Consider the following 23,253-nt stretch of genomic DNA (forward strand, 5'->3'; position numbering starts at 1 on the left):
GTTGCGATCTTTCCAGGCCATTTTTTCGAACATAATCAGAGGCGCGAGGCTTATTTAAATATTTATCACCTTATTTCAATATCATTCGAGAGCTGGGATGCAATTGTCCCGGCTCACTTAGCTTTCCGACCTTGATGGTGAAAGTCCTCACTGGCAAGGATCTCAGCGTTATGGCCTCGCCAGTGGGACCGGAGGCCATTGAGACCCCCTGGGTGGTCAGGGACTGGGGCAAGCAGTGCCTGTTGAGCAGTGCCAGCCTGGCACTGCCCACTGGGCACGCTGGCGCTGCTCACCTGACACTGCCAGACAGGGAGGGGGGAGTCCGTAGGAGGGGAGGGAACTCTACACGGGGTGGGGGCCAGTGGTGGGGTCGGTGATCAGGAGGCCGGCGATCGGGGTGTGTGGGGGGATTATCCATGGATAATTTCCCAGCATTACAACAAAGGTTTTATTCTGAATCACACTTTTTTTTTTAGCAACAGGTTAGTTGAGATGTCTGATAAATGTTTACATCAATTAACCTTTTTAGCTTCAAAACCAAACTCTTGACCCTGACGTCTGTGTGAATAATTTTAATTTGGAATGCAGCTGTGGCGATTCTCTGCAGATTTAGTGTTTGCAGTTTCTCAACTAAATGAAGGCCAATTGGCATTTAATGGCCATCACCCTCTTAACTCTGACCTCCATAAGTACATGTTCAACACTTTGAACCATGATTCACTCAAGCTTGTTTGATTTGCATTTACATTGAGGGCTGTTTCAGTTTCTTAATGAGGCTTTTTCAGTTATCTTACACAAAGTAATATTTGAGAGGTATTTTTCAGCATGAACTAGATGATTATGACACGTTTTACAGTTGACATGACATTGCTGCAGTGCTTTGTTAGCTGGGAGAGCTGAGAAATCTGACTTTCCAGTGTGCCATGGATGCTGTGTGAACATGCTTTCATTAACTACATTGAAAGTAGAAAACAAATCCACTTGTATGTCGATTGAACTTGCAAGCCCAGAGAGAGAATTTTAAGTTGGTTTTGTTACGCTGTTACAGCTTGCTTTACATATACCGGCTCTCCTGCTAAATGCAAAACACATCAGTGTTGTTGATTTGTGATGTAACTGATGTATGGAGTCAGAGAACCTTGTTTAATCTCGCTAATGAGGACAGTCCCATTAAATAGGTTACAGTTAAACTGATTCATTCTGATGTGTTTTATAAGGGCCTTGCACTTCAATTTATGTCGGGTTAGGTTAGTTCAGTATGTTTGCTTTATTTTCTATGGATCAATTAATCACTCACTTTTGCAAGCTGAACAAGTTGGGTAGAATTGTCCGACCATTAACGCCCTGTTGCCACTGCAAGCAATGATGGAGAATTCAGCGCTTAGCCAAGTCTCTGATCATGCAGTGGGATCAGAGAATCCCGCCGGTGTGAACAGCCGGAAAATCCCTGCCGTTATTTCTACAGCATTGAGGAAGTGAGGCATGATTTGCACAGGGAGTTGTTGAGGCAGAGAACATGATTTTTCTAAAGAGGGAGGTGAATAAGTACTTTAAAGCAATGGAAGATATATTGGTATGAGCAGGGTAAAATGAGATTGGTTTTGAACAGTTTTAGAACAACAGGAGTTAGCACAGACACTGAGGGAAATTTTCACCCTCACCCAAAAGAGAGATTTTTTAAAATCTGAATGCGTTTAGCCCAAAAGCTTGGGTTTTAATAAAGGCAGTGGCGAGGAGAAGAAAATCATTTAAAGAGTCAGTGTGCCTCCAGTTTGACAGAATTTTTCTTTTTAACCTATGGAGGCTGAGTTTCCGAGGGATTGGGAACCCGGCAGGTTTAAAAAAAAGTGAGAAGAGTCAGATCATGAGATTAGTGTACTTGCAACATTGTTGATGAGCCAGGAGAAAAGGGGGGTGTTTCTTCCAGGTCTAATTAGCACAGCTCAGACCTGTTTCCCCCACCCAGGTGATCTGTCTTTCTCATCTTTCGACCTCCAACTTACCCGATTATCCCTCTGAAATAAGTCTGCAGAGACCGGTGTCCATTCACCAAATTCCCTTTTATTTACAAGCTAAAGCTCTATTCCAATTCATACAGTGCTTCAGGTTCACAGTCATCATTCGGAGTGCCAGGAGACCAGTTATATCTACAGGAAAGACTGTCTGACTGGGCAGGCAATAATGAGCTCAGTCAGGGAGTTCACATTCCAAGAGGCCAACCTCAATGGTCTCATTGAAGACATTACAACCTTCCTCCGCTAAGTCTGAGGAATCTCAGCGGTTGAAGCGCCTCATGGTCTCTTTTGACATTTCAGCACTGGGTCCGGATCTTCCAACTTGGCATCCAATGTTGGAGGGATGTATCTAATAGGCATCTGTCCATTTCGCAGTGAGCTCTGGAGTTCTAGTCTGCTTCCTCCCTCTGGCAGCAGGGGAGTAGCCACAGCTTTGTCTGCAGTGTCCATTTTGGACTCGGAGGTTCTGACTACGGGTGATGGAAAGGTGGGGCTAGTGGTCTGGGAGATTCTCCTCGGTTCTCAGCCCGTTGGGCTGAGTCAGCTCTGGGGCAAACTGATTTTGAAGCCTGCACCTAGGCTAGGTGTTTTTTCAGGATGACCTCTCCCACACGTAATCTGTAAGATACAGGCCCCTTCTTGGACTCAAACCGTTCCAGGTAAGCATGCGGGACCATTTGCGTCTTCATCACTTAGACTTTATCACTTGCCTCCAATTGCCTCTCCAGGCGACCTCTGCATTGGGCTTCTTGTTGCTTTTCCACTCCCCCGCTCTCCTTCATCCCCACCCCCATTGGGAATAGCAGACTTAATTTGGTGCAGAGTCGTCTGCCCATAATTAATTCCACAGGTGCTATCCCTGGAGTGGCATGTGGGGTTGTCCTGTAGTTGAATAACCAATGGGAGAGTTTGGTGTCTATTGATGCTGCTGGCTGTTTTTTAACCCGGCTTTTAAAGTCTCTTCGCGAGCCCGTTCGACGCTGGCTGGTATGGTGCCGTCCTGATATGTCAAATCCCATTCGACTTCATGAACCGGGTGAACTCCTGGCTGGCGAAAGCCGGTCCGTTGTCAGAGACTAGCACTTCTGGGATCCCATGTGTTGCAAATGAGATGCAAAGTTTCTCTACTGTTATCGTCGTGTTCGCCAAATTCACCCTATGCATGTCCAACCACTGTGAATGGGCATCTACTATGACCAAGAATATCGAGCCCATGAATGAGCCTGCATAATCCATCTGCAGCCAAGTCCGTGGTCTACCCAGCCATTCGCACGGGTGTAGAGGAGCTGCTGGTGGCAACCTCTGTCTTTGCTGGCAATCCTGGCACCAACCCACGAGCACCGCTATGTCTGCATCCATTCCAGGCCACCAAACATAACTCCTGGCCAGCATCTTCATTTCAGACACTCCTGGATGGCCGTGATTAATTCAGCCAGTATGGCATGGCAGCCCTGACTCGGAACTACCATTGTACCCTGCCGTAGCAGTATTCCGTCTCGTACTGGGCTGCTCTCTTCTCCAGCAATAAGGATGGAATTAGGGTTGAACGTGCCTCTTTCCTACATTAGTACCAATTGTTTCACCTTTGCGAGTACAGGGTCCTTTTGCGTCCAGAGACTTATATTTGCCACAGGGAGGGTATCCAGAAAAATCAGTCATTACCTTCTCTTCTATTTTGGGTACCATCGGTGTGGTGTCTGCTTAAGATTGCCTACTTAAGGCATCTGCATTTGCCACTCGACTTCCTGGCCAGTGTTCTGACTGATAGCTATAGGCCGCTAAGAGTAATGCCCATTGCTGGATCCTAGCTGATGCTATCGGTGGCACCAGCAATGGCTGGTGATCAGTGAAAATCACAAATTTCTACCCATATAGGTATTGATGAAATTTCTTCACTCCAAATATTGCCAAAACTTCTTTCTCAATATGGGCGTACTTTTTTTCTGCTGTAGACAAGCTCCTGGAGGCATACGCTATTGATCTTTCCCCTCCATTTTTCCATCTGTGTACTAAAACTTCCCCAATGCCAAATGGAGATGCATCGTAGGTGAGCACTAACTCTTTTCTGGGGTGTTAATGTGCTAAGACATTCACCAATGACAGCTGTTGTTTCATTTTCTAAAAAGCAAGGGCGAACCATTCCCAAGCTTGATCCTTTTTTTAGCATTTGGAGGGGAACCAAGGTAGAGGCCCGGTTTGGTGTGAATGTCACCAGTCCTAAAAATGACTAACTTTTGGATTGAGGTGGGAGCTGGGGCTCTTTAATCGCCTGCACTCGGTCCTCCAAAGGATGTAGACCTGACTTGTCCACTTTGTAACCCAGATAGGTCATTTGAGGTACTAGGAAAACACATTTCTCCCTCCTTAAGCACTCGCCAGCTGAAGAAAACCATCTCAGGACTTCCTCCAGGTTCTGTAGGTATAGTGCCCTTATTTTACCTGTAATGAGAGCGTCATCCAGGTAAATGGCCACCTGTGGTAAACCTTGTCATTTGTTCTCTGGAAAATCGCGCAGGCTGATGATACTCCAAAAGATAACCTTGTGTATTGATAGAGGCCCTTTAGAGTATTGATCGTGGAATATTTCTGCAAATCCTCTTCCAGCTGCGACTGCAAATAAGCATGACTAGTATCTAATTTTGAAAATAAAAGTTCTCCTGCCAGCTTTGCATGTAAATCCTCGATCCGGGAAATCGGGTATTTGTCCAGTTGTGAATAGTGTGTTTGTTTGTTTAAAGTCCCCACAAAGATGGACAGAACCATCTGGCTTTTAAATAGTTAAGAGTTTTAACAACACCAGGTTAAAGTCCAACAGGTTTATTTGGTAGCAATGGTATTTGCTAGCAAATAAACCTGTTGGACTTTAACCTGGTGTTGTTAAAACTCTTACTGTGTTCACCCCAGTCCAACGCCGGCATCTCCACATTATGACATTTTAAATAGGTACCATGGGACAGGTTTTATTCTACCTTCGTGTTCCAATCTAATTTCTGTTTCCCTTAAAGCAAATGGTACCAGGCGACTCTTGCACAATCACAGGGACTGCACCCAGATCGACATGTAATATTGCTTTGGCTCCATTTATTGTTCCTAGCCCTTCTTGGAAAACCTGAGTATTTGAGCATTACGTCATTAACCCTAAAAATGTAACGCATTCGCTCAACATATTGGGCCTAGTCCTTCATAGCAGGGTCAAAAGAGTCCAGTTTCCCAAACGGGCATGATGGCTCACAATGGCTTATCCTCAATGCGTCACGGCTGTTAATGAGCATGAAACTTTGAGTCATTTCTTTCCTCATCAGCACTGAAATAAGTTTGCAGAGGCCACTGCCCTTTTATCAGATTCCCTTTTATTTACAAGCTGTATTACAGTTCATGCAATGCTTCACGTTCACAGTCACCATCTGGAGACCTGACACTTCTAGTTATATCTACAGAAAAGACTCCCTGATTGGGCAGGCAATAATGACCTCAATCGGGAGTTCCTATTCCAAGAGGTAAACCTCAATGGCCTCATTGAAGTCATTTCACCCTCCCTGGCTGCTTTCCCTAAATTAGTTAGTGGGAAAAGTCCCATGAAGTAACAGCACTATGAAGGGTGCTAGTGTCTGCAACACTGAGCAGAATCCTAGGGTGTGCCACAATAAGAAACCAGGATCCCACGGTCTGCTAACATTGGCAACAGTTGATGGTGGAGTATTACAACGTGATGGATCCTCGGGGCAATTGAGTGATGTGAAAGAGTGTAGTCTCAGTCTATTCATCCTCTCCCCCTCTCAAAGAGTACAAATGTGTTTTCAATATTGCTCATTTAATTGGGTTCCAGGAAGCCAGTGTCCACAAATCCACTCATCCATTTATGTTAAATATAATCCCAATTGTTTAGCTGATAGAATCATAGACCTGGGTTTCAATGTGATGATGAAAATTCTAGCATTAAAAAATGCAGCGACAGAATTCAAAATAAGTATCGGGATGAACTTAGCACTCAGAGTTTTTACAAATCACCTTGCCTTTCTTACTAAACTGGGTCAGATCAGTGCAATAACTGAGTATAACTGAACCAAGCCATAATATAAACAGTGGAAAGAATTTGCAAATTAAGACAAATATAATTGTGACTCTTGTCCAAACCTGCCATGGAGACATGTCACTAAAATAAGTCCCTAATTAGTTGGAAGCCAAACTGTCAATCAAACTTTTAAGGCTTCTTGGGGTGAATTTCTGGGGAAATCCTTGCTTCAGATTTTCCTGTACAGAAATCTTTGGCCAATGGGTCAGCTGGCCTGTCTATAAACTACCGTATTCCTTCCTGTTTCCTGCAGGTGGCAGACTTTGCTTTCAGTGGATGATCTGGTGGAGAAGGTGATTAATAAACTAGAGGAAGTGAAAGAGCTGAACAACACATACATCTTCTATACGTCTGACCACGGCTATCACACAGGTATGTTCTGAGGAAAGCTTGTCATGATTTTTGCACCATTACGTAAACAGTTTGATTTTATTTTTGAATGAATCTAAGGCTTTAATATGACTCCACCAACTCTTGCCTTATCTACTTTTCACTGATTTTACAACAACAGTGAAAAACTCCTTTTTGAAATAGAATGTGACTTGGGTCTTGAACGTAACCTTTACTAACCATTGCTAAAGTAAACGTAACCGAATTGTGGTCACTATCACCAAAGTGCTCCCCTACCTCCAAATCTAACACCTGGTCTGGTTCAACCTAACCCACACATCTTTGGACTGTGGGAGGAAACCGGAACACCCGGAGGAAACCCATGCAGACACTGGGAGAACGTACAAACTCCACACAGTCATCCAAGTACGGAATGGAACCCGGGTTCCTAGTGCTGTGAGGCAAGTAGTGCTAACCACTGTGCCACCGTGCCGAGTGAATATCTGAGGTGACAAAACCGATCCATGTTGGCGTATCCAACAGCTGCTATTGATCATAACTTCATCTGTTTGCAGGGCAGTTCTCTCTCCCTGTTGACAAGCGGCAGCTTTATGAGTTTGATATTCGAATACCATTGCTGGTCCGTGGACCAGGCATCAAAGCCAAACAGACCATTAAGGTATGTGCTCACTTCCAGCGATGAAATTGACACATGAACTGAGGCAGCGTATATGATCCATCTGCAAACCCAGATAATGGTAATGGCAATCATTGGAACTGGATACAACAGGAAATATACTTTTAATAAAGAGAGCTTGCATTATATAGCATGACTTGGGCTATCCCAGCCAATAAAATAGTTTTGAAATGTAGGCACTTTTAGAGAAATTTATTTGTAACTTGTGCAAGATCCCATAATGGCAATTAAATATGCGACCAGATAATAAAGGCTGAAAATCTTTGAGGTAGTTAGCACGAGACAGGAAATTTTTTGGCTCGGTATGGCTGCCTCAGTAGGAAGTCATGCAAAGATGGAATTTTTGCCTTGGGGGATTTGTGTTGAGAGGAGTCAGGCCATATGGGCAGCTGGGTGTCCAGGTGGGCTGTTTTAAAAGGCCTGCCTCAGTGCTTTGGAACTTCATCCCAGTTATAATAACACTAAGGCCCTCTCGCCTTCATCCCACCACCCCGTACCCCCCCGCCACATACACATTGCTCATGCCCCATCCAGACTTTCATTCATACCCTCCACCCACACCTTCACCATGGCCCCAGCTTTTTGAGAACTCTGGGTGTCCGGGTTCTCAGCAAACCTTATTATGTTTTCTTTACTGAGGGTCCAGACACCTATTATCCACGCTAAATCAGCTGTGCCCCAGGGGAAACATTGCTTGATTTGCAGCTGTAGCTCTCTGATTTCATCTTTCAATTTCAGACTGTTAATTTACAAAAACCAAAGTGGTTTCAAACGCTTGCAATTTCTCCAATTAATAGTTTAAAGGATCTGGATGATTGACACTTTTATTGGATGTAGTAAAACAATTTTTATGAATGACTTGTTTTAAATCTTTCTGAACATATCTTGGTGTCAGTATAGGGCACATTGATTCTGTGTATAGTGGCTGAATGGGTATATGGAAAGTAATAATTTGGCTTTGGAGAGGCCATGAGGGGTGGGTGGGCAGCAGGGCACAGCCTGACATGGGTGACACCTCATGAGCTTGCATTTCAAAAGATTCTCCCATCCAGACTCTGTCACAACACCTGAGGTGCCATGAACCACAGGTCCTTTCAAAGCTGGCCTCAGTGCATGAAAATTGCACAGGACTAGGACATGCCAATAACCACAATGGAGCCGGCTAGGCCAGGAGTGTAGGGTACAGGCTGAAGCCAGCAGTCCTGCTAAAATGACACGAGTAAAAATCAGAAATCCCAGGAGTTGGTTCAGCAATCCTGGAATCGGATTCCAGCTGCTACTTTCTTCCTGACTCCATGAAAGTGCAGGCCTGTATCTTTGGTGTTGGGTGACTAAGATTGGAAAGGGGTACACACGTTCTCAGAAACTAAATCATACACACCACAACACAGTTCTAGGCTTTGTATTGTAACTGGGAGGAAATCAGCCATACAACTGAATTCTATCTTCTTTATCTGATTGTACAGGAACCCATACTGAATATAGACTTGGCCCCCACATTCTTGAATATCGCTGGGTATGATGTATTGCAAAGTATGGATGGCAGCTCTTTCCTTCCCCTGATGGTGAGTACAACCTGCTTTTTCTCTCATTGTCTTTAAAAATGGTATGGTCAAGCTCTGCTTGTTCCATTTTTGCTATTTCACTGATGGTAAGAAGTGGAAATTCAAGAGCTGCCGTAACTCCTCAGACCATGAAGCAGGCTGTGCCCACATGCAATAAGATCTGGACCACATGGAGGCTTGGGCTGAATGGCAAATACCATGAAAAGGTACAGTGATCATCTGCAACAAGAGTCAAACCACTGCCATCAGCACCCCCACCCCCCCACAGTGAAGATCAGTGGCAGTACCATAATTGAATCACCACCATCAATGTCACCCATGATGAGAATCTGAAATGGACTAGCCCGATTCATGTTCTGGCTACAAGAGCAGATCAGAGCTGGGTATTCTGCAGCGAGTTACTTTAACCGCTTACAAGCCACCAGTCGGGTGTGAGAGGAAATCATTGCCTGGGTGAGTGAAAGGCAACATGGTCTAAGCCGCTTGAATGGCACCCTCATCCACTATCTCCTTTCACGACCAACGCTGGTGATCTGGACACCTAGAAACTTGAAGTTCTCGACCATTTCCATTGATGTAGACAGGGGCCTGTCATCTACTACGCTTCCTGAAGTCGATGACTATTTCCTTTGTTTTGCTGACATTGAAGGAGAGATTATTGTCGTCGGACCAGTTCACCAGATTCTCTGTCTCTTTCCTGTGCTCCGTCTCATCATTGTTTGAGATCCGACCCACAACCGTGGTGTCATCAGCAAACTTGAAAATCGAATTGGAGGGGAATTTGGCCGTACAGTCAAAGGTGTATAAGGAGTATAGTAAGGGGCTGAGGACACAGCCTTGTGGGACACTGGTGTTGAGGATGATCATGGAGAAGGTGTTGTCTATCCTGGCCGACTGCCGTCTGTAGATTAGAAAGTCTAGAATCCAGTCTCACTGGGAGGAGCCAAGTCCCAGGCCACTGAGTTTGGAGGTGAGTTTTGTATGAATAATGGTATTGAAGGCTGAGGTGTAGTCAGTACATAGGTGTCTTTGTTATCTAGGTGTTCCAGGGTTGAGTGTAGGGTCAGGGAGATGGCATCTGCTGTGGACCTGTTGCGGTGATGGGTGACCTGTAGTAGATCCAGACAATCTGGGAGGCCGGAATTGATTCGTGCCATGACCAATCTTTCGAAGCACTTCATAATGATGGATGTCAGAGCCACTGGACGATAGTCATTAAGGCATGCTGCCTGGCTTTTCTTTGGTACAGGGATGATGATCGTCTTCTTGAAGCAGATAGGGACCTCCGACTGGAATAAAGAGAGGTTAAAGATGTCTGCGAATACCCCTGCTAGCTGACCCAATGCTCCTCCGGCTACCCCATCGGAGCCAGTCACTTTCCATGGGTTGCCTTTCGAGAAAGCTGATCTGTGATGGTGACCTCGGGTACCAGTTTGGCTGAGGCTTCCGGGGTGGAAGTGTTCTCTCGCTGACCTCTTGCTCAAAATGGGCACAGAATGCGTTGAGCTCATCAGGGAGGGGTGTGTTGGTGCCGGTGATTCTACCTGCCTTCATCATGTCGCTTGTTCTGTCTTGCAGACCTTGCCATAGACAGTGGGAGTCCATGTGGCTAGCCTGGGACTCCAGCTTGGTTCGGTACTGTCTTTTGGCATCTTTGATGGATCTCTGTTGATTGTATCTGGATTTCCTGTATAGGTCAGGGGCATCTGAGTGGAACGCCTCAGACCTGGACTTCAGCAAGCAGTGTTTATCCCTGTTCATCCATGGCTTCCAGTTGAGAAGCACACAAATTTGCTTCTTTGGCACACAGTCTTCTACACATTTACTATTGAAGTCAGTTACTGTCGTGGCGTACTTGTTCAGGTTGGTTTTAAATACTGACCAGTCCCATAGGAGATCACCCAATTCCTCAGACCAACATTGCACAACTTTCTTTATCGGATTCTCCCATTTTAGTTTTCGCTTATAAGCCGGGAGCAGGAGCATAGCCTTGTGGTCTGATTTGCCAAAGTGCAGGTGGGCGATAGAGCGGTAGGCATGTTCAATGTTTGTGTAGCAGTGGTCTAGAATGTTTGGGCCTCTGGTGGAACAGGAGACGTGTTGGCGGTATCTTGAGCTTAGCCTGATTGAAGTCCCTGGCCGCGATGAACAAGGCCTCAAGGCTATTTGTGGTGGTAAATATTTCATCCAGCGTGGTCTTCACCTCCGCATGGGGTGGGATGTAAACTGCTGTCAAGATAACACGGAAGGTAGCAGGGGCGGCATTTCAGCGTCAGGTATTCTAGGTCCGGGGAGCAGCAACTCGCCAGTGTTGCTACATCTAGGCACCAAGAGATGTTGATTAGAAGGCATACCCCGCCTCGCCTGAGGCCGCTGTACAGTCCATTCAGTGGATTGAGAAGCCCCTGGTTGTAGAGCACAGTCTGATTTAAGCAGGAGTGAGCCATGTCACCGTGAAACAGAGTACACAGCAGTCTCAGTTTCCATTGAAAAGTGAGTCTGGATTTAAGTTCTTCTAGCTTGTTTTCCAGAGATTGGACATTTGACAGTAAGCTGGGGAGGGGAGCATTGGGACCGCATTGTTTAGCTCTCTCCTGCAGGCCTGCACGTTTCCTGTGCTCCCTGGTGTGACTGCTTCTTTTCGTGCCTGGGAGACGGCGAGAGTAGTTTGCGATATCAAGGATACAGGTGTGTCCAGTGAGGTTCTTTGCTGTGGTTGGTGTGTTGATGGAGGATTTGTTGTCTTGTTTGCGGTTCCTGTGTCGGTAGATGGGTCTGTGCGGTCAAATGTTCCAGGTTGCTGTCGGGCTGCAGTTTATCTTCAGAGGTCGGAGAATGTGCAGACCATGCTCTGGCGTGGACGAGTTGAAGGCTGGTAAGTGGATGAGATCCCTGGGATCGGGGTCACGGATGAGCTGATGGCCAGGTCCACGTGTTGGGGGACTCTGGGTCACTGCCAGGTCAGGGTCTTCCTTCGGAGGTTGGAGTTATTAGTTACAATCTACCTGACGGTGGCTACTGACCTCATACAACATCAGTATCCGTGTTAAATATCACCTCGATGGAAAACTCTCAGGGACCTCCATGAATTTGATCTCAATCTCTCCCGAAGTGCCACACAATTCCTGTCAAATGCATTTGTTTTCTAAATCAAACTTTCAAAACCAGTGTCAGAGCTGCACTAAAGGCAAGATTATTCAAGATGTACAATTAATAGAAAGGTCGCCGGCTGACCGTTAATGAAGGTGACGCCAAATTGTGAGTTTCTACCATGGGTCTTCATGTGATTGAACAGGCTGATTCTCAACCCACAGATCTTTGAGCATATGGAGCAGGATGTCCCATGAGGTTGTGGAATGTGGATTTGCTTCCTTTTCTGACATAACTCTGCTTCTTCATTAAGATGTGACTCTAGATACGATGAGACAAGTTGCCGCTGTTTTGAATGATTGGTAGCAAGCTCCTCCCAGTTATCAAGGTCAATTCTGCCACCCTTGAAGGAGAACTTCAAAGTGCCTTTGTGATGTTTCTTTGCCTTCCCCTGGGAAGTTTGGACATTTGGAAGTTGAGGAAACAGGATCTGCTGGGGAAATACTCGGATGTTTAAAAAGCACCATGACCAGCCCATTGTATTTGATTTTGCAGGAATGTTTGTGGAGCTTGTTTCAACAAGGATATTTGCATTTGGTCAATGATCCTCCCATTGAATCTGAAGGATGCAGTGGAGGTATTGCTAATGGAATTTCCCTAGCCGTCTGTGTTGCTGATGCACAGTCCAGCTCTCTCCACAAGATAGGAGTGTGGTGGTGATGAAAACTGCTTTGTCCGCCATGACTTGTGTTGATTTGTTGTCAAACACTCAATCACTGATGTAATTTGTAGAAGGCTATGCTGATGGAGCTGACCCAGTCTACCATCTCCTCAACACTGATGGCCTTCTGAGAGTGTTGGTTGCCAGAATGGGAAGTGCTCAACATAATCTAATTTTTTTCAAACAACGGGAAGTGGAATATTTTGCTGACCGGGTGTGAGTCAGAAACTTGCAAGTTGGCTGTCTGTTGATGAGGATGATGCTGACGATCTGTCTATGAATTGTACATATTTCTACTTGAAGAATAATCTTGCCTTTGATGCAGCTGTAACACTGGCTTTGGAAGTTTGATATGGAGAATTGTGTGGCACTTTGGGAGAGAATGAGATCAGATTCACGCTAGCTGCGTTAATAGTCACACACCCAACCCTAAAAGCACCAATAACCTTTCTAAAAATCATAACCAAATGGTGGTAGTTTCTGTATATTTCCTCGGTGAGAAATGTGAAGGATTCTCAAGCTAACGCTGGCGAGCTGCAACATGAATGCTTCTTTTTGGTCATAACCATATTTACATCAGCCAATATGTAATTAATCCCATATGATGGGGATTTTATGGGATCCCACAGCCTGGACGATGGCAGGGATGAGGTGAACAGCTACTAATCAGGTAGCCCTACTGGATGCCAATCGAGAACTTTGCACTGGAACTCCGGTTTCCACTTGCCATGATAGTTTGGAGCAGGTTTTGAACCCTCACACTTTGAGGGTAGGAATTGTACCAATCAGCAGAAAGTTCACACCTTTTTAAATGAATGGCTCGCTGCCCTGCCAGATAGTTACATTTTGCTGTGCAAAGATTTTGTACAGAAAATAATGACGTAGTCTCCGTGAGCAACAGTTTAACTGTTCATGACCTACATTTCAAAATCACACTTCAATCTCTAGCTGCTTGATTAGGGATGCGAATGGTTAGAACATGTTTTGTTATCAATAAAGAATCTAAAAATTATCGGTGAACTTCACTCTGCACTGTTGTAAGTCAAAGCTCACTTTGATAGGACAGTTGTTTTAGCCCATTTCTGTCATAACAATGTTCCTTTCATTTATTTCAGGATTCTCCACAGAATAAAACCCATTGGCGCAATGATTTCCTGGTAGAGTATACTGGCGAAGGTGATGACAAGACAGATCCTGCATGCCCCAATGTCGGACCAGGTGTGACTGTAAGTGTTCTACTACAATGGCTTGTATTTATATAGGTCTTTGACATACAAAATGTCCCATGGTGCCTCAGAGACAGAATCTGATTTAAAAAGAAGCACATTGTGTTCCTCATTTGGAGAGCCCTGGAGTTGCTCTTATTATGGAAAGATTCTCAATAGTGAAGGTTTTGCTTTCAAAGGCTTTCATCGAATCAGCATTGTGAGACTTTATTCACTGTCCACAGACCGCAATGTTTATGCAGGTGAACTAATGTTGACTAAAGCATTAGTGTTGACTCTCCTGATGGCATAGTGGGTCAAGGTTCCGTTTTGGATGAAGCCAAACGGGGCATAAAAATCTAGGTTTGCTCCCTTTTATTTCAAAAATAATCCAGTTTGGGTGATGGCTCAAAACATTTTTCTGAATTTAATTATTTACCTGGTGCCTGACGGTTAGCCACCTGCCCCTTAACTAAAGGAAGAATGTAGCAGGGTGAATTGAACAAACTTATTGTTTTATCATTAGCCAGTGTTCTGGAGGGTAAATGGGGTGCCTCATAAAATTATCACAGCAACAAGAAGCAACTTGCACATGAGAGGGAGGAAGTAGATGACATCGATAGTTCTAGTTTTATCTGTGGTTCGAAATTTGTTTTGTTTTGCAAGTTTGTATAATAGCACTAACGTTGATTGAACAAGGTGTACTTGTGAAGCTGAGTTTGAAAGTCTTTGGGGGTTATCTTACCTTCCTGTGGAGTGAGCCAGTAAGATCGTCAGAGAACCAAAAGTCGGGTTTATGCCTGATTTCACTGCCCTCGCGATCTTCATGGCACAGGATATCCGGCAAGACCATTGAGGCCCCCCCCCCGAGAATTCGGGGGCAAGTGAGTAGTGCCCCTTGAGTAGTGCCAACTTGGCACACTGGAAGTGACCACTGGGTAGTGCTGGGGGTGGGGCCTGAAAAGGGGCCTTCTGGGAGGCGGGGTGGGGCCTGAAAAGGGGCCTTCTGGGAGGCGGAGTGGGGCCTGAAAGGCGGAGGTGGGCAAGGGGAAGCTGCAAACTGCAACTGAGATCGGTCGGTCTGGGGCGTGGGGAGGGGGGGGGGCGTGGTTGCCTGCAGAGGGCACCGGTAGCTGGGGAATGGTGACCGACCGATCTGTGATGCACAATCGAAACATAGAAAATAGGTGCAGGAGTAGGCCCTTCGAGCCTGCACCACCATTCAATATAATCGTTGCTGAGCATGCACTTTCAAGATCGCACTTCCTCTTTCTCTCCATACCCCTTGATCCCTTTAGTCACAAGGGCCACGTCCAGTACCCTATTGAACATATCTAACAAACTGGCCCCAACAGCTTTCTGTGGTAGAAAATTCCACAGGTTCACAACTCTGAGTGAAGACGTTCTTCCTTATCTCAGTCCTGAATGGCTTACCCCTTATTCTCTAGTTCTGGACTTCCCCAACATCGGGAACATTCTTCCTGCATCTAGCCTGTCCAGTCCCATCAGGATTTTATGTTTCTGAGATCCCCTTTCATTCTTCTAAATTCCAATGAGTACCTGCTCAGTTGGCCCAGTCTCTCTTCATATGTCAGTCCTGCTATTCAGGGAATTAGTCTGGTAAACCTTCACTGGACTCCCTCCATAGCAAGAATGTCCTTCCTCAGATTCGGAGACCAAAACTGCACACAATGCTCCAGGTGTGGCCTCACCAAGGCCCTGTATAACTGCAGTAAGACATCCCTACTCCTATATTCAAATCATCTTGCTATGAAGGCCAGCATGCCATTAGCTTTCCTCACCACCTGCTGTACCTGCATGCCAACCTTCAGCTACTGTTCCACCATGATACTGTTGCAAAGTTGAGTTTGTGAAGTTGGAATGTGGTGTTGATAAAGATGTAAAAAATTGTAAAAATGCTAGAGGGAAAAATAATTGCATGGTCCCTTTAAAAGCGGGTTTTGTTTCAGTGCTTGGAGATTTAAATGCTAAGCGCATCCAAAATCCAAGATGAAACCTTTGTATCAAAAAGTCAAGCAGTAATCTTGATAAAGACAACCTCTTGTTGTTTGAATTTTGTCCAATCAATTTAAAGCTGGCACTCAGCTACCAAGGACCTTGAATTTGATAATGTTGAAAAGATCAGACCAATCCTATTGTGGGAAAATTGATAGGTCACCACAGGTATAAAAGAGGGTGCAAGAGGGAAAACAGGAGATAACAACTGCACCTCTCAAGTCTCGAAGGAGAGAGCAGCTCTCCACCCTGCCAGCTTTATATATCTCTTCGGAGAATGTACCATCAAACCAGCGAAAGGTACCAAATCAAAAAGAACTTGCAGATAGAGAAATCAACTGAGAAACTCCAGAAGGTTCCAAAAGACACAAAACCTGGTTGTATATTTTTTTGAGAGTGACTAAATTCTCTTATTATCTGATTTTGGTTAATGAATGGATATTGTACTTATTTGAACAGCATTCCAGTCAAATCTTATTTTATTCAGTATGCTACTTGTTTAGTTAAAGTTCCCTGTTGGTTAAATAAATAGTGTTCATCTTAAAGTGAGTGTCAGGTATTTCTGTTAGTTAACCACTAAACATTACTGAATGTAATGTTTCACACCTTCCACATACTTTTAACAGATTACGAGGTGAGGTATTCCTCTGGGGAATTCAACATAACTTCTCAAAAGGAGGGTCAACCTCCGTGTTGTAACATCACCCAGGTCACGTTGCACTTCTCCTTTTCCTAAACTGCCACCATTCAGATAATCTTCCTTCCTGTTTTTGCCACCAAAGTGGATAACCTCACATTTATCCACATTATATTGTATTTGCCCACTCAGTCAGCCTGTCCAGGTCACCCTGCAGCCTCTTAGCATCCTCCTCACAGCACACACTGCCACCCAGCAAATGGAGATATTGCTTTCAATTCCTTTGTCCAAATCAGTAATGTATATTGTGAACAGCTGGGGTCCCAGCACTGAACCCTGTGGTACCCCACCAGTCACTGCCTGTCGCTGTGAAAAAGACCCGTTTAATCCCACTCTTTGTTTCCTGTCTGCTAACCAGATCTCGATCCACGTCAATACATTACCCCCAATAAGCTTAGCTTTACTTTTTCTCATTAACCTCTTCTGTGAAACCTTGTCAAAAGCCTTTTGGAAATCCAGATACACAACATCCACTAGTTCACCCTTGTCCACTCTGCTGGTCACATCCTCAAAAAATTCGAGAAGATTTGTCAAGCACGATTTCCCTTTATTGAATCCATGCTGACTTGGACCGATCCTGTCACCGCTTTCCAAATGCTCAGTTATTACATTCTTAATAATTGACTCCAGCATTTTCCCCACCACCGATGCCAGGCTAACGGGTCTATAATTCCCGGTTTCCTCTCGCCCTCTTTTTTTAAAGTGAGGTTATATTAGCTACCCTTCAATCCATTGGAACTCTTCCAGAGTCTATAGAGTGCTGGAAAATGATCACCAATGCATCCACTATTTCTAGGGCCATTTCCTTAAGTACTCTGGGATGCAGAGCATTCGGCCCTGGGGACTTATCAGGTTTTAATCCCAGCAATTTCCCAGTACAATTTCCTGACTAGTAAGGATTTCCTTCAGTTCCTCCTTCATGCTAGACCCTTTGTCCCCCAGTATTTCTGGAAGGTTATTTGTGTCCTCCTTGGTGAAGACCGATCCAAAGTATTTGTTCAGCTGATCTGCCATCTTTTTGTTGCCCATTATGCATTCACCTGATTCCAACTGTAAGGGGCGTGCATTTGTCTTCACCAGTCGTTTTCTCTTCACATATTTGTAGAAGCTTTCGTAGTCAGTTTTTATGTTTTCTGTAAGCTCACAATCGTATTCTATTTTCCCTTTCTGAATTAAATTGTTCTCTTCTGCTGAATTTTAAATTTCTCCCAGTCCTCAGGTTTGCTGCTTTTTCGGGCCAATTTATATGCCTCTTTGATTTTAACACTATCCCTGATTTTCCTTACCCACCTTCCCCTTTTTATTCTTACACCAGACAGGGAGGAACATTTGTTGAAGTTCATCCAGGCATCCTCTAAATGTCTGCCATTGTCTATCCACTATCAACCCCTTAAGTATCCTTTGCCAACTTCTCCTAGCCAATGCATGTCTCACACCATCAAAGTTAGCTTTCCTTAAATTCAGGACCCTAGTCTCAGACTTAGCTGTGTCACTCTCCATCTCAATGAAGAATTCTACCGTATTATGGCTCACTCTTCCCCAAAGGATTTTGCACCAGAAGGTTGCTAATTAATCCTCTCTCATTATACAATACCCAGTCTAGAATGGCCTGCTCTCAAGTTGGTTCCTCGACATATTGGTCGAGAAAACCATCCCTTGTACATTCCAGGAAACCCTCCTCCATTGAATTGCGACCAGTGGCGCCATCTACTGCAATCTGCCGAGTTTTAATAAGCTTAGACCCCACTCCTCCCCTCACTGGTGGGAAACGGATCTTGCTTCATTTTTTTCCTCAGTGAGGTAAGATTCAATTTTTAACATCAAACAAAACGATTCTCTCCCATTTTCATGCTCGTTCGGCACTTAGAATTTTTTTGGTAAGCTAGTCCCCTTTGACTTTCAATGTGTTTTATCCTCTTTTAATGGTTTCTCCTTTCCTTAGGAGTGTTTTCCTGACTGTGTGTGTGAAGATGCCTTTAACAATACTTACGCCTGTGTGCGGACATTATCGAAAAGCAACCTACAGTATTGTGAATTTGCTGACAGTGAGGTAGGTGCTTTCTCTCTGTCAAATGCTGGTGTGTGTCTTTTTGTTGCCAATCTATGCAGATGTGCTTTCTGCAAGCAATGGGATCCCAGATGAAGAATGTTTTCTTGTTCAACTATATTTGAAAATGATAGTCTCTTGTTTGATGTACATGCTACTTTCAGCAAACTCCAATTTCACAGCATTATCTTGCTCTAAATTATTTACGTTAGTTATTTTATTCCTCTGTTCTTTCTGTTTTCAGTCCTTTGTAGAAGTCTATAACTTGACCTCTGACCCACATCAACTGATCAATATTGCCAAAACTGTGGACCCCTCGCTACTTGTGAAGATGAACCAGCGGTTGATAAAACTGGAATCTTGTTCTGGCAATGACTGCCGTCTGATTAAGGTAGAGGAAGATGGGTAAGTGCTAAGAACATGACAAACATGCATTTCTGCACTCCAAATTTTGCTCATGCTTTGGTTAAATTTCTCTCTTTTTCTCCTGTCATCTGCCCGAACTCTGTTGGTTGCACGCTCTCCCCTGAGTCTAAAGGTTGTTAGTTCAAGTCTGAATTCAAACTTGAGCACAAAAATCTGGGGTGACACTTCAATACAGTAATGAGGGAGTGCTGCACTGTTTGAGCTACCATATTTAAGATAAAAAACTAAACTAAGGCCTGTTTGGCTGCAGGTGAATATAAAATATCCTATGGCAGTGTTTCAAAGAACACCAGGGGAGTTATCCTGTGTGCTGGTCAATATTTATTCTTTAACCAAAATCATTAAAACACATGATCTGCTCATAAGCATATTGCTGTTTGTGGGAGCTTTGGTGTCAAATTGGTTGTCATTCTAAATAACACAGTGACAATTGGCTGTAAAATGCTTTGTGATGAACTGTGTTTGCGAAAGGTGCTATGCAAATCTAAGATTTGGTTCTATTTTTCATTTCCTGAAACTTGAAGTGGAAATCATGCTTTGTACTCCCTTCCTCCCATGAAGGCACAATAACTCCCTGTCAGAATTTGGTATCAAAGGCAACACTCTCCTTTGAGGCCCTTCCCCGTATTTGCAGCATTGTTGTTGAGCCTAAGCAGTGAGTGCTATTTGAATGTCACAACTGAGGCTATGGGGCAGCATGGTGGCACAGTGGTTAGCACTGCTGCCTCATAGCGCCAGGGAACTGGGTTCAATGCCCAGCTTGGGTCACTGTCTGTGTGGAGTTAGCATGTTCTCCCAGTGTCTGCGTGGGTTTCCTCCCACAGTCCGAAAGACGTGCTGGTTAGGTGTATTGGCCATGCTTAATTCTCCTTCAGTGTACCCGAACAGGCGCCGGAGTGTGATGACTAGGGGATTTTCACAGTAACATCATTGCAGTGTTAATGTCAGCCTACTTGTGACACTGATACATAAACTTTAAAAAACTAATGGCATCCATCCTCATTAACAAAATCAGGGCAGGAAATGGCTCTATCTTTGCCCAACCTCATCTCTGGGAATGGAGACGATTCCTAATATGTCTCTGTGCTTTGGCTGGAATTAACTGAGTTGATAAAAATGGAAACTGCACTGTATAACTTAATCTCAAACTGAGGAATTAAGAAAATTCAACTGATCTCCCATGAACTTTTTTAGTACATGGTATTTGGCCATTGAATGTAAACAAACCAATTTCACTGGCCTGTAGAGAAAATGACAAACTTCAGCCTCTGCAATTAGAACATAGAACATAGAAATAAATACAGCATAAACCGGCCCTTCGGCCCACAAGTTGCGCCGGTCGTGTCCCTACCTACCTAGGCTATATATAGGCCTACCTATAACCCTCAATCCTATTAAGTGCCATGTACACATCCAGAAGTCTCTTAAAAGACCCTATCGAGTTTGCCTCCACCACCACTGACGGCAGCCGATTCCACTCACCCACCACCCTCTGAGTGAAAAACTGTTGTAACTATACTATAATTTAATCAAACTATACTGAGTTATCAGTCTCTGCTCTTGTGGAGGTGGGGTGGGGGAAGTACATTAGGTCTCCTAACAATGTAATTATGCTCTCTTACAGATTTGATTCCTAGCTGAAGGAATTTATGGAAGAGATCCTCCTTTTCCTGTCATTTCATTTGAGCAAACAAAATGTACCTGCCTCCAAAAGGAACGAAACACTTTGTGAATTATTGTAAATCCAGAGATTTGATTCCACAAACAAATCAAGCGTGCAATAACTCAGAGTGGGAAGAACATCCAAACAGTACCCGTTTTAATTGTTGAACATTCCACACAAGAAACTGTGAAATTTTGAGATGCCTTTTTGGGAAAACCCAGCACTTTTTATTTTTTGCATGATTATTTCAACATGGTTTCACACCCTGAATGGTTGGTACATATTTGAAAATAGATCAGTATATATATCTGCTAACCGTTTCACCTGGCAACTGGAGTGCTTATATTTTCACTGGTCATTAAGCTCAGATATCTCCCCACCCTATCCATGGCTTGGATATGTCCTCGTTTTTCAAGTTTCTTCCTCTACTGATTTAAGAGCAAATTCCTAGTTTACAGCTGAGCTGGGATTGTTTTTCATCAGAGCAGAACTCTCATAAAAGGACCTGAATGTGTAAAATCAACCAATCAAGTGATGAACTTTGGTGCTCGGGGTGACTTCATTTACAAAAATCCTGCAATGACCATTTGGATTTAAAGGTCATGATAGATTGAATCGCTGAGAAGGATAAACATGCACTCTCATGTGAAATTGCAAGTAACTGAGCCATTTCAATGTATTCTAGCTGATGAATGTTAACGATAAAAAGGGCTATTTATGTGAACGTTAGCATGTCAAACTCTGTTTTCGTCTTTTGCTTCACCTTGTATTAACCCACTTACATCATCATTATTCTGTGCCGCCTTAGAATTTGTTTAAATGCTGGAACCATTTTGGAGAAATGTTGTATTAGATCTGATAAAGGGAAACTCCTGTTTGGAGTACTTGTCTGAAAATAACACTCCATTTTGCTTGGTTTACGATCATAAATCCTTGAAAGAGAATCAGTGTTGCACAGTTAGCTGTTCTCTGGGAACTAGGATTTGTAGTATGAATTTAAAAGCTTGTTGGATTTTTCAGCTGTTTTGCATAATAAACTGTTTCTCAGTGGAGGCGAAAGTGATGAGAAATTAAAATGCACCTACGTGACTTCTGACAAAATGATTAATACTGGTGAGAGATGAGTGTTTGTTCACATTTGCTGCTATGATTTTGTGTAATTTAGTATTCAACCACTTTGCCGCAGCTTTGAAAAGTCACAAGAAATAGCTGAAGGCAGGGTCAAGACATTTTCATATATTAATACAGCCCGATATGCCAGTTAGAACCCTCACTCGATATGTTTCTGGTCTGGATTAAGGCATAACTCATCTTCAAGGGAACACCACAAATAGAGAAAAAATAAAGGATTACTTAAATGGCAGTACGAAGCCAACTATTTTGAATTTTAGATGTGCATTGTATCTTGTAGGATCCCTTTATTTCACTTCATGGTGAAACATATATCTCAATTGTCTTTGATTCGACCACTCACACACCTGCCCTTCCTGGGAACCTCATTCAATCTTCCATCAACTTTACTATCACCTTGCCATGCAAGCACAATTAATTCAACACTTATTCACGAATCAACTCTCACACCATCATCCGGGTCTTCAGAAGCTCCGAAAGTGTGAGATGGTGGAATGAACATACTTTCTCCAACTCCAGGTTCAGTTGGTCTGATCATGTTGCGGTTTCTTTGCAAGTGAGCAAACTGAACAGATTTTGGAATTGTACAACACAGAAGGAGGCCATTCACCCCATTCAGTAAGTGCTGGCTCTCCATGTACAATCTAAAGCCAATCGCTGATCTTTCTGTTAAGCCCTCTGCCCTGAATACTGAGATCAGATAATTGTAGTTTTCAAATTTGCTCTGGCAGTAAGCATTCGCAATGTGGTTATGTGTCCTACCCTGGCTGTGAAAGGGCATAGGAGTAATGTGGCACGCAGATAGGAGGTGTCAGATTTTCATCAAGGACCTGAGTATCAGCAGTCAGGAAAATTCCTGCCTCAATAAGGAGGACCCCGCCACCCCTACATGCAATTTTTGATCCAGGGAGTAGGACTGAGATAGGCCTGTTGCCTTCAGAGGTAGGCCTGAGCAACATGGGAGACAGGCGGATGGCAAACAGGAAGGTCTCCTCCAGTAACTGGGACAGCAGTCCAGCTATGATCATGACTCTAAGGCCTTCAAGCCCTCACTCCCCCACCTGCATGCTTGCTCATATCTCCCATGCCCCATTCCTCTTCCATGCTCCCGTATCCCTGTGTTCCAATACCTCCCATGATCCTCAAATTTCCCCTAGCCCCCATTTCTCTCCTACCTCTTCCATTACCACCACACCCCTTTCATGTCTCCATCATAGAATCCTACAGTGCAGAAGGAGGCCATTTGGCCTATCGAGTCTGCACCGACCACAATCCCACCTCGGCCCTATCCCCATAACCCCATGCATTTACCCTAACCAGTCCCTCTGACATTGAGGCAAAATTTAGCATAGCCAATCCACCTAACCCGCACATCTTTGGAAAGTGGGAGGAAACCGGAGCACCTGCAGACATGGGGATAATGTGCAAACTCCACACAGACAGTGACCCAAGGCCAGAATTGGAACCCTGGCAGTAAGCGCTCGCCATGTGGGGACCCTGGGACCCTGGCGCTGTGAGGCAGCAGTGCCAACCACTGTGCCACCGTGCTGCCCCTAACCAGCACGTCTTTCAGAATGT

The 23,253-nt window shown here is 44.3% G+C and overlaps 1 protein-coding gene across 1 annotated transcript in view; it reads left to right on the forward strand.

Moving 5' to 3' along the window:
• gnsb (glucosamine (N-acetyl)-6-sulfatase (Sanfilippo disease IIID), b) overlaps nucleotides 1-21,650 on the forward strand; it is a 48,332-nt gene extending 26,682 nt beyond the window's left edge. The window contains exons 8-14 of the mRNA XM_078239404.1: nucleotides 6,341-6,459; nucleotides 6,993-7,096; nucleotides 8,581-8,679; nucleotides 13,606-13,716; nucleotides 18,351-18,458; nucleotides 18,700-18,860; nucleotides 20,506-21,650. Coding sequence (XP_078095530.1) covers nucleotides 6,341-6,459; nucleotides 6,993-7,096; nucleotides 8,581-8,679; nucleotides 13,606-13,716; nucleotides 18,351-18,458; nucleotides 18,700-18,860; nucleotides 20,506-20,518 — 715 coding nt within the window. The 3' untranslated portion in view covers nucleotides 20,519-21,650. The remainder of the gene's footprint in view (nucleotides 1-6,340; nucleotides 6,460-6,992; nucleotides 7,097-8,580; nucleotides 8,680-13,605; nucleotides 13,717-18,350; nucleotides 18,459-18,699; nucleotides 18,861-20,505) is intronic.
• Nucleotides 21,651-23,253: the final 1,603 nt, after the last annotated feature.

The sequence above is a fragment of the Mustelus asterias genome, chromosome 22 (genome assembly GCF_964213995.1).
Source record: "Mustelus asterias chromosome 22, sMusAst1.hap1.1, whole genome shotgun sequence".
Classification (NCBI taxonomy): domain Eukaryota; kingdom Metazoa; phylum Chordata; class Chondrichthyes; order Carcharhiniformes; family Triakidae; genus Mustelus; species Mustelus asterias.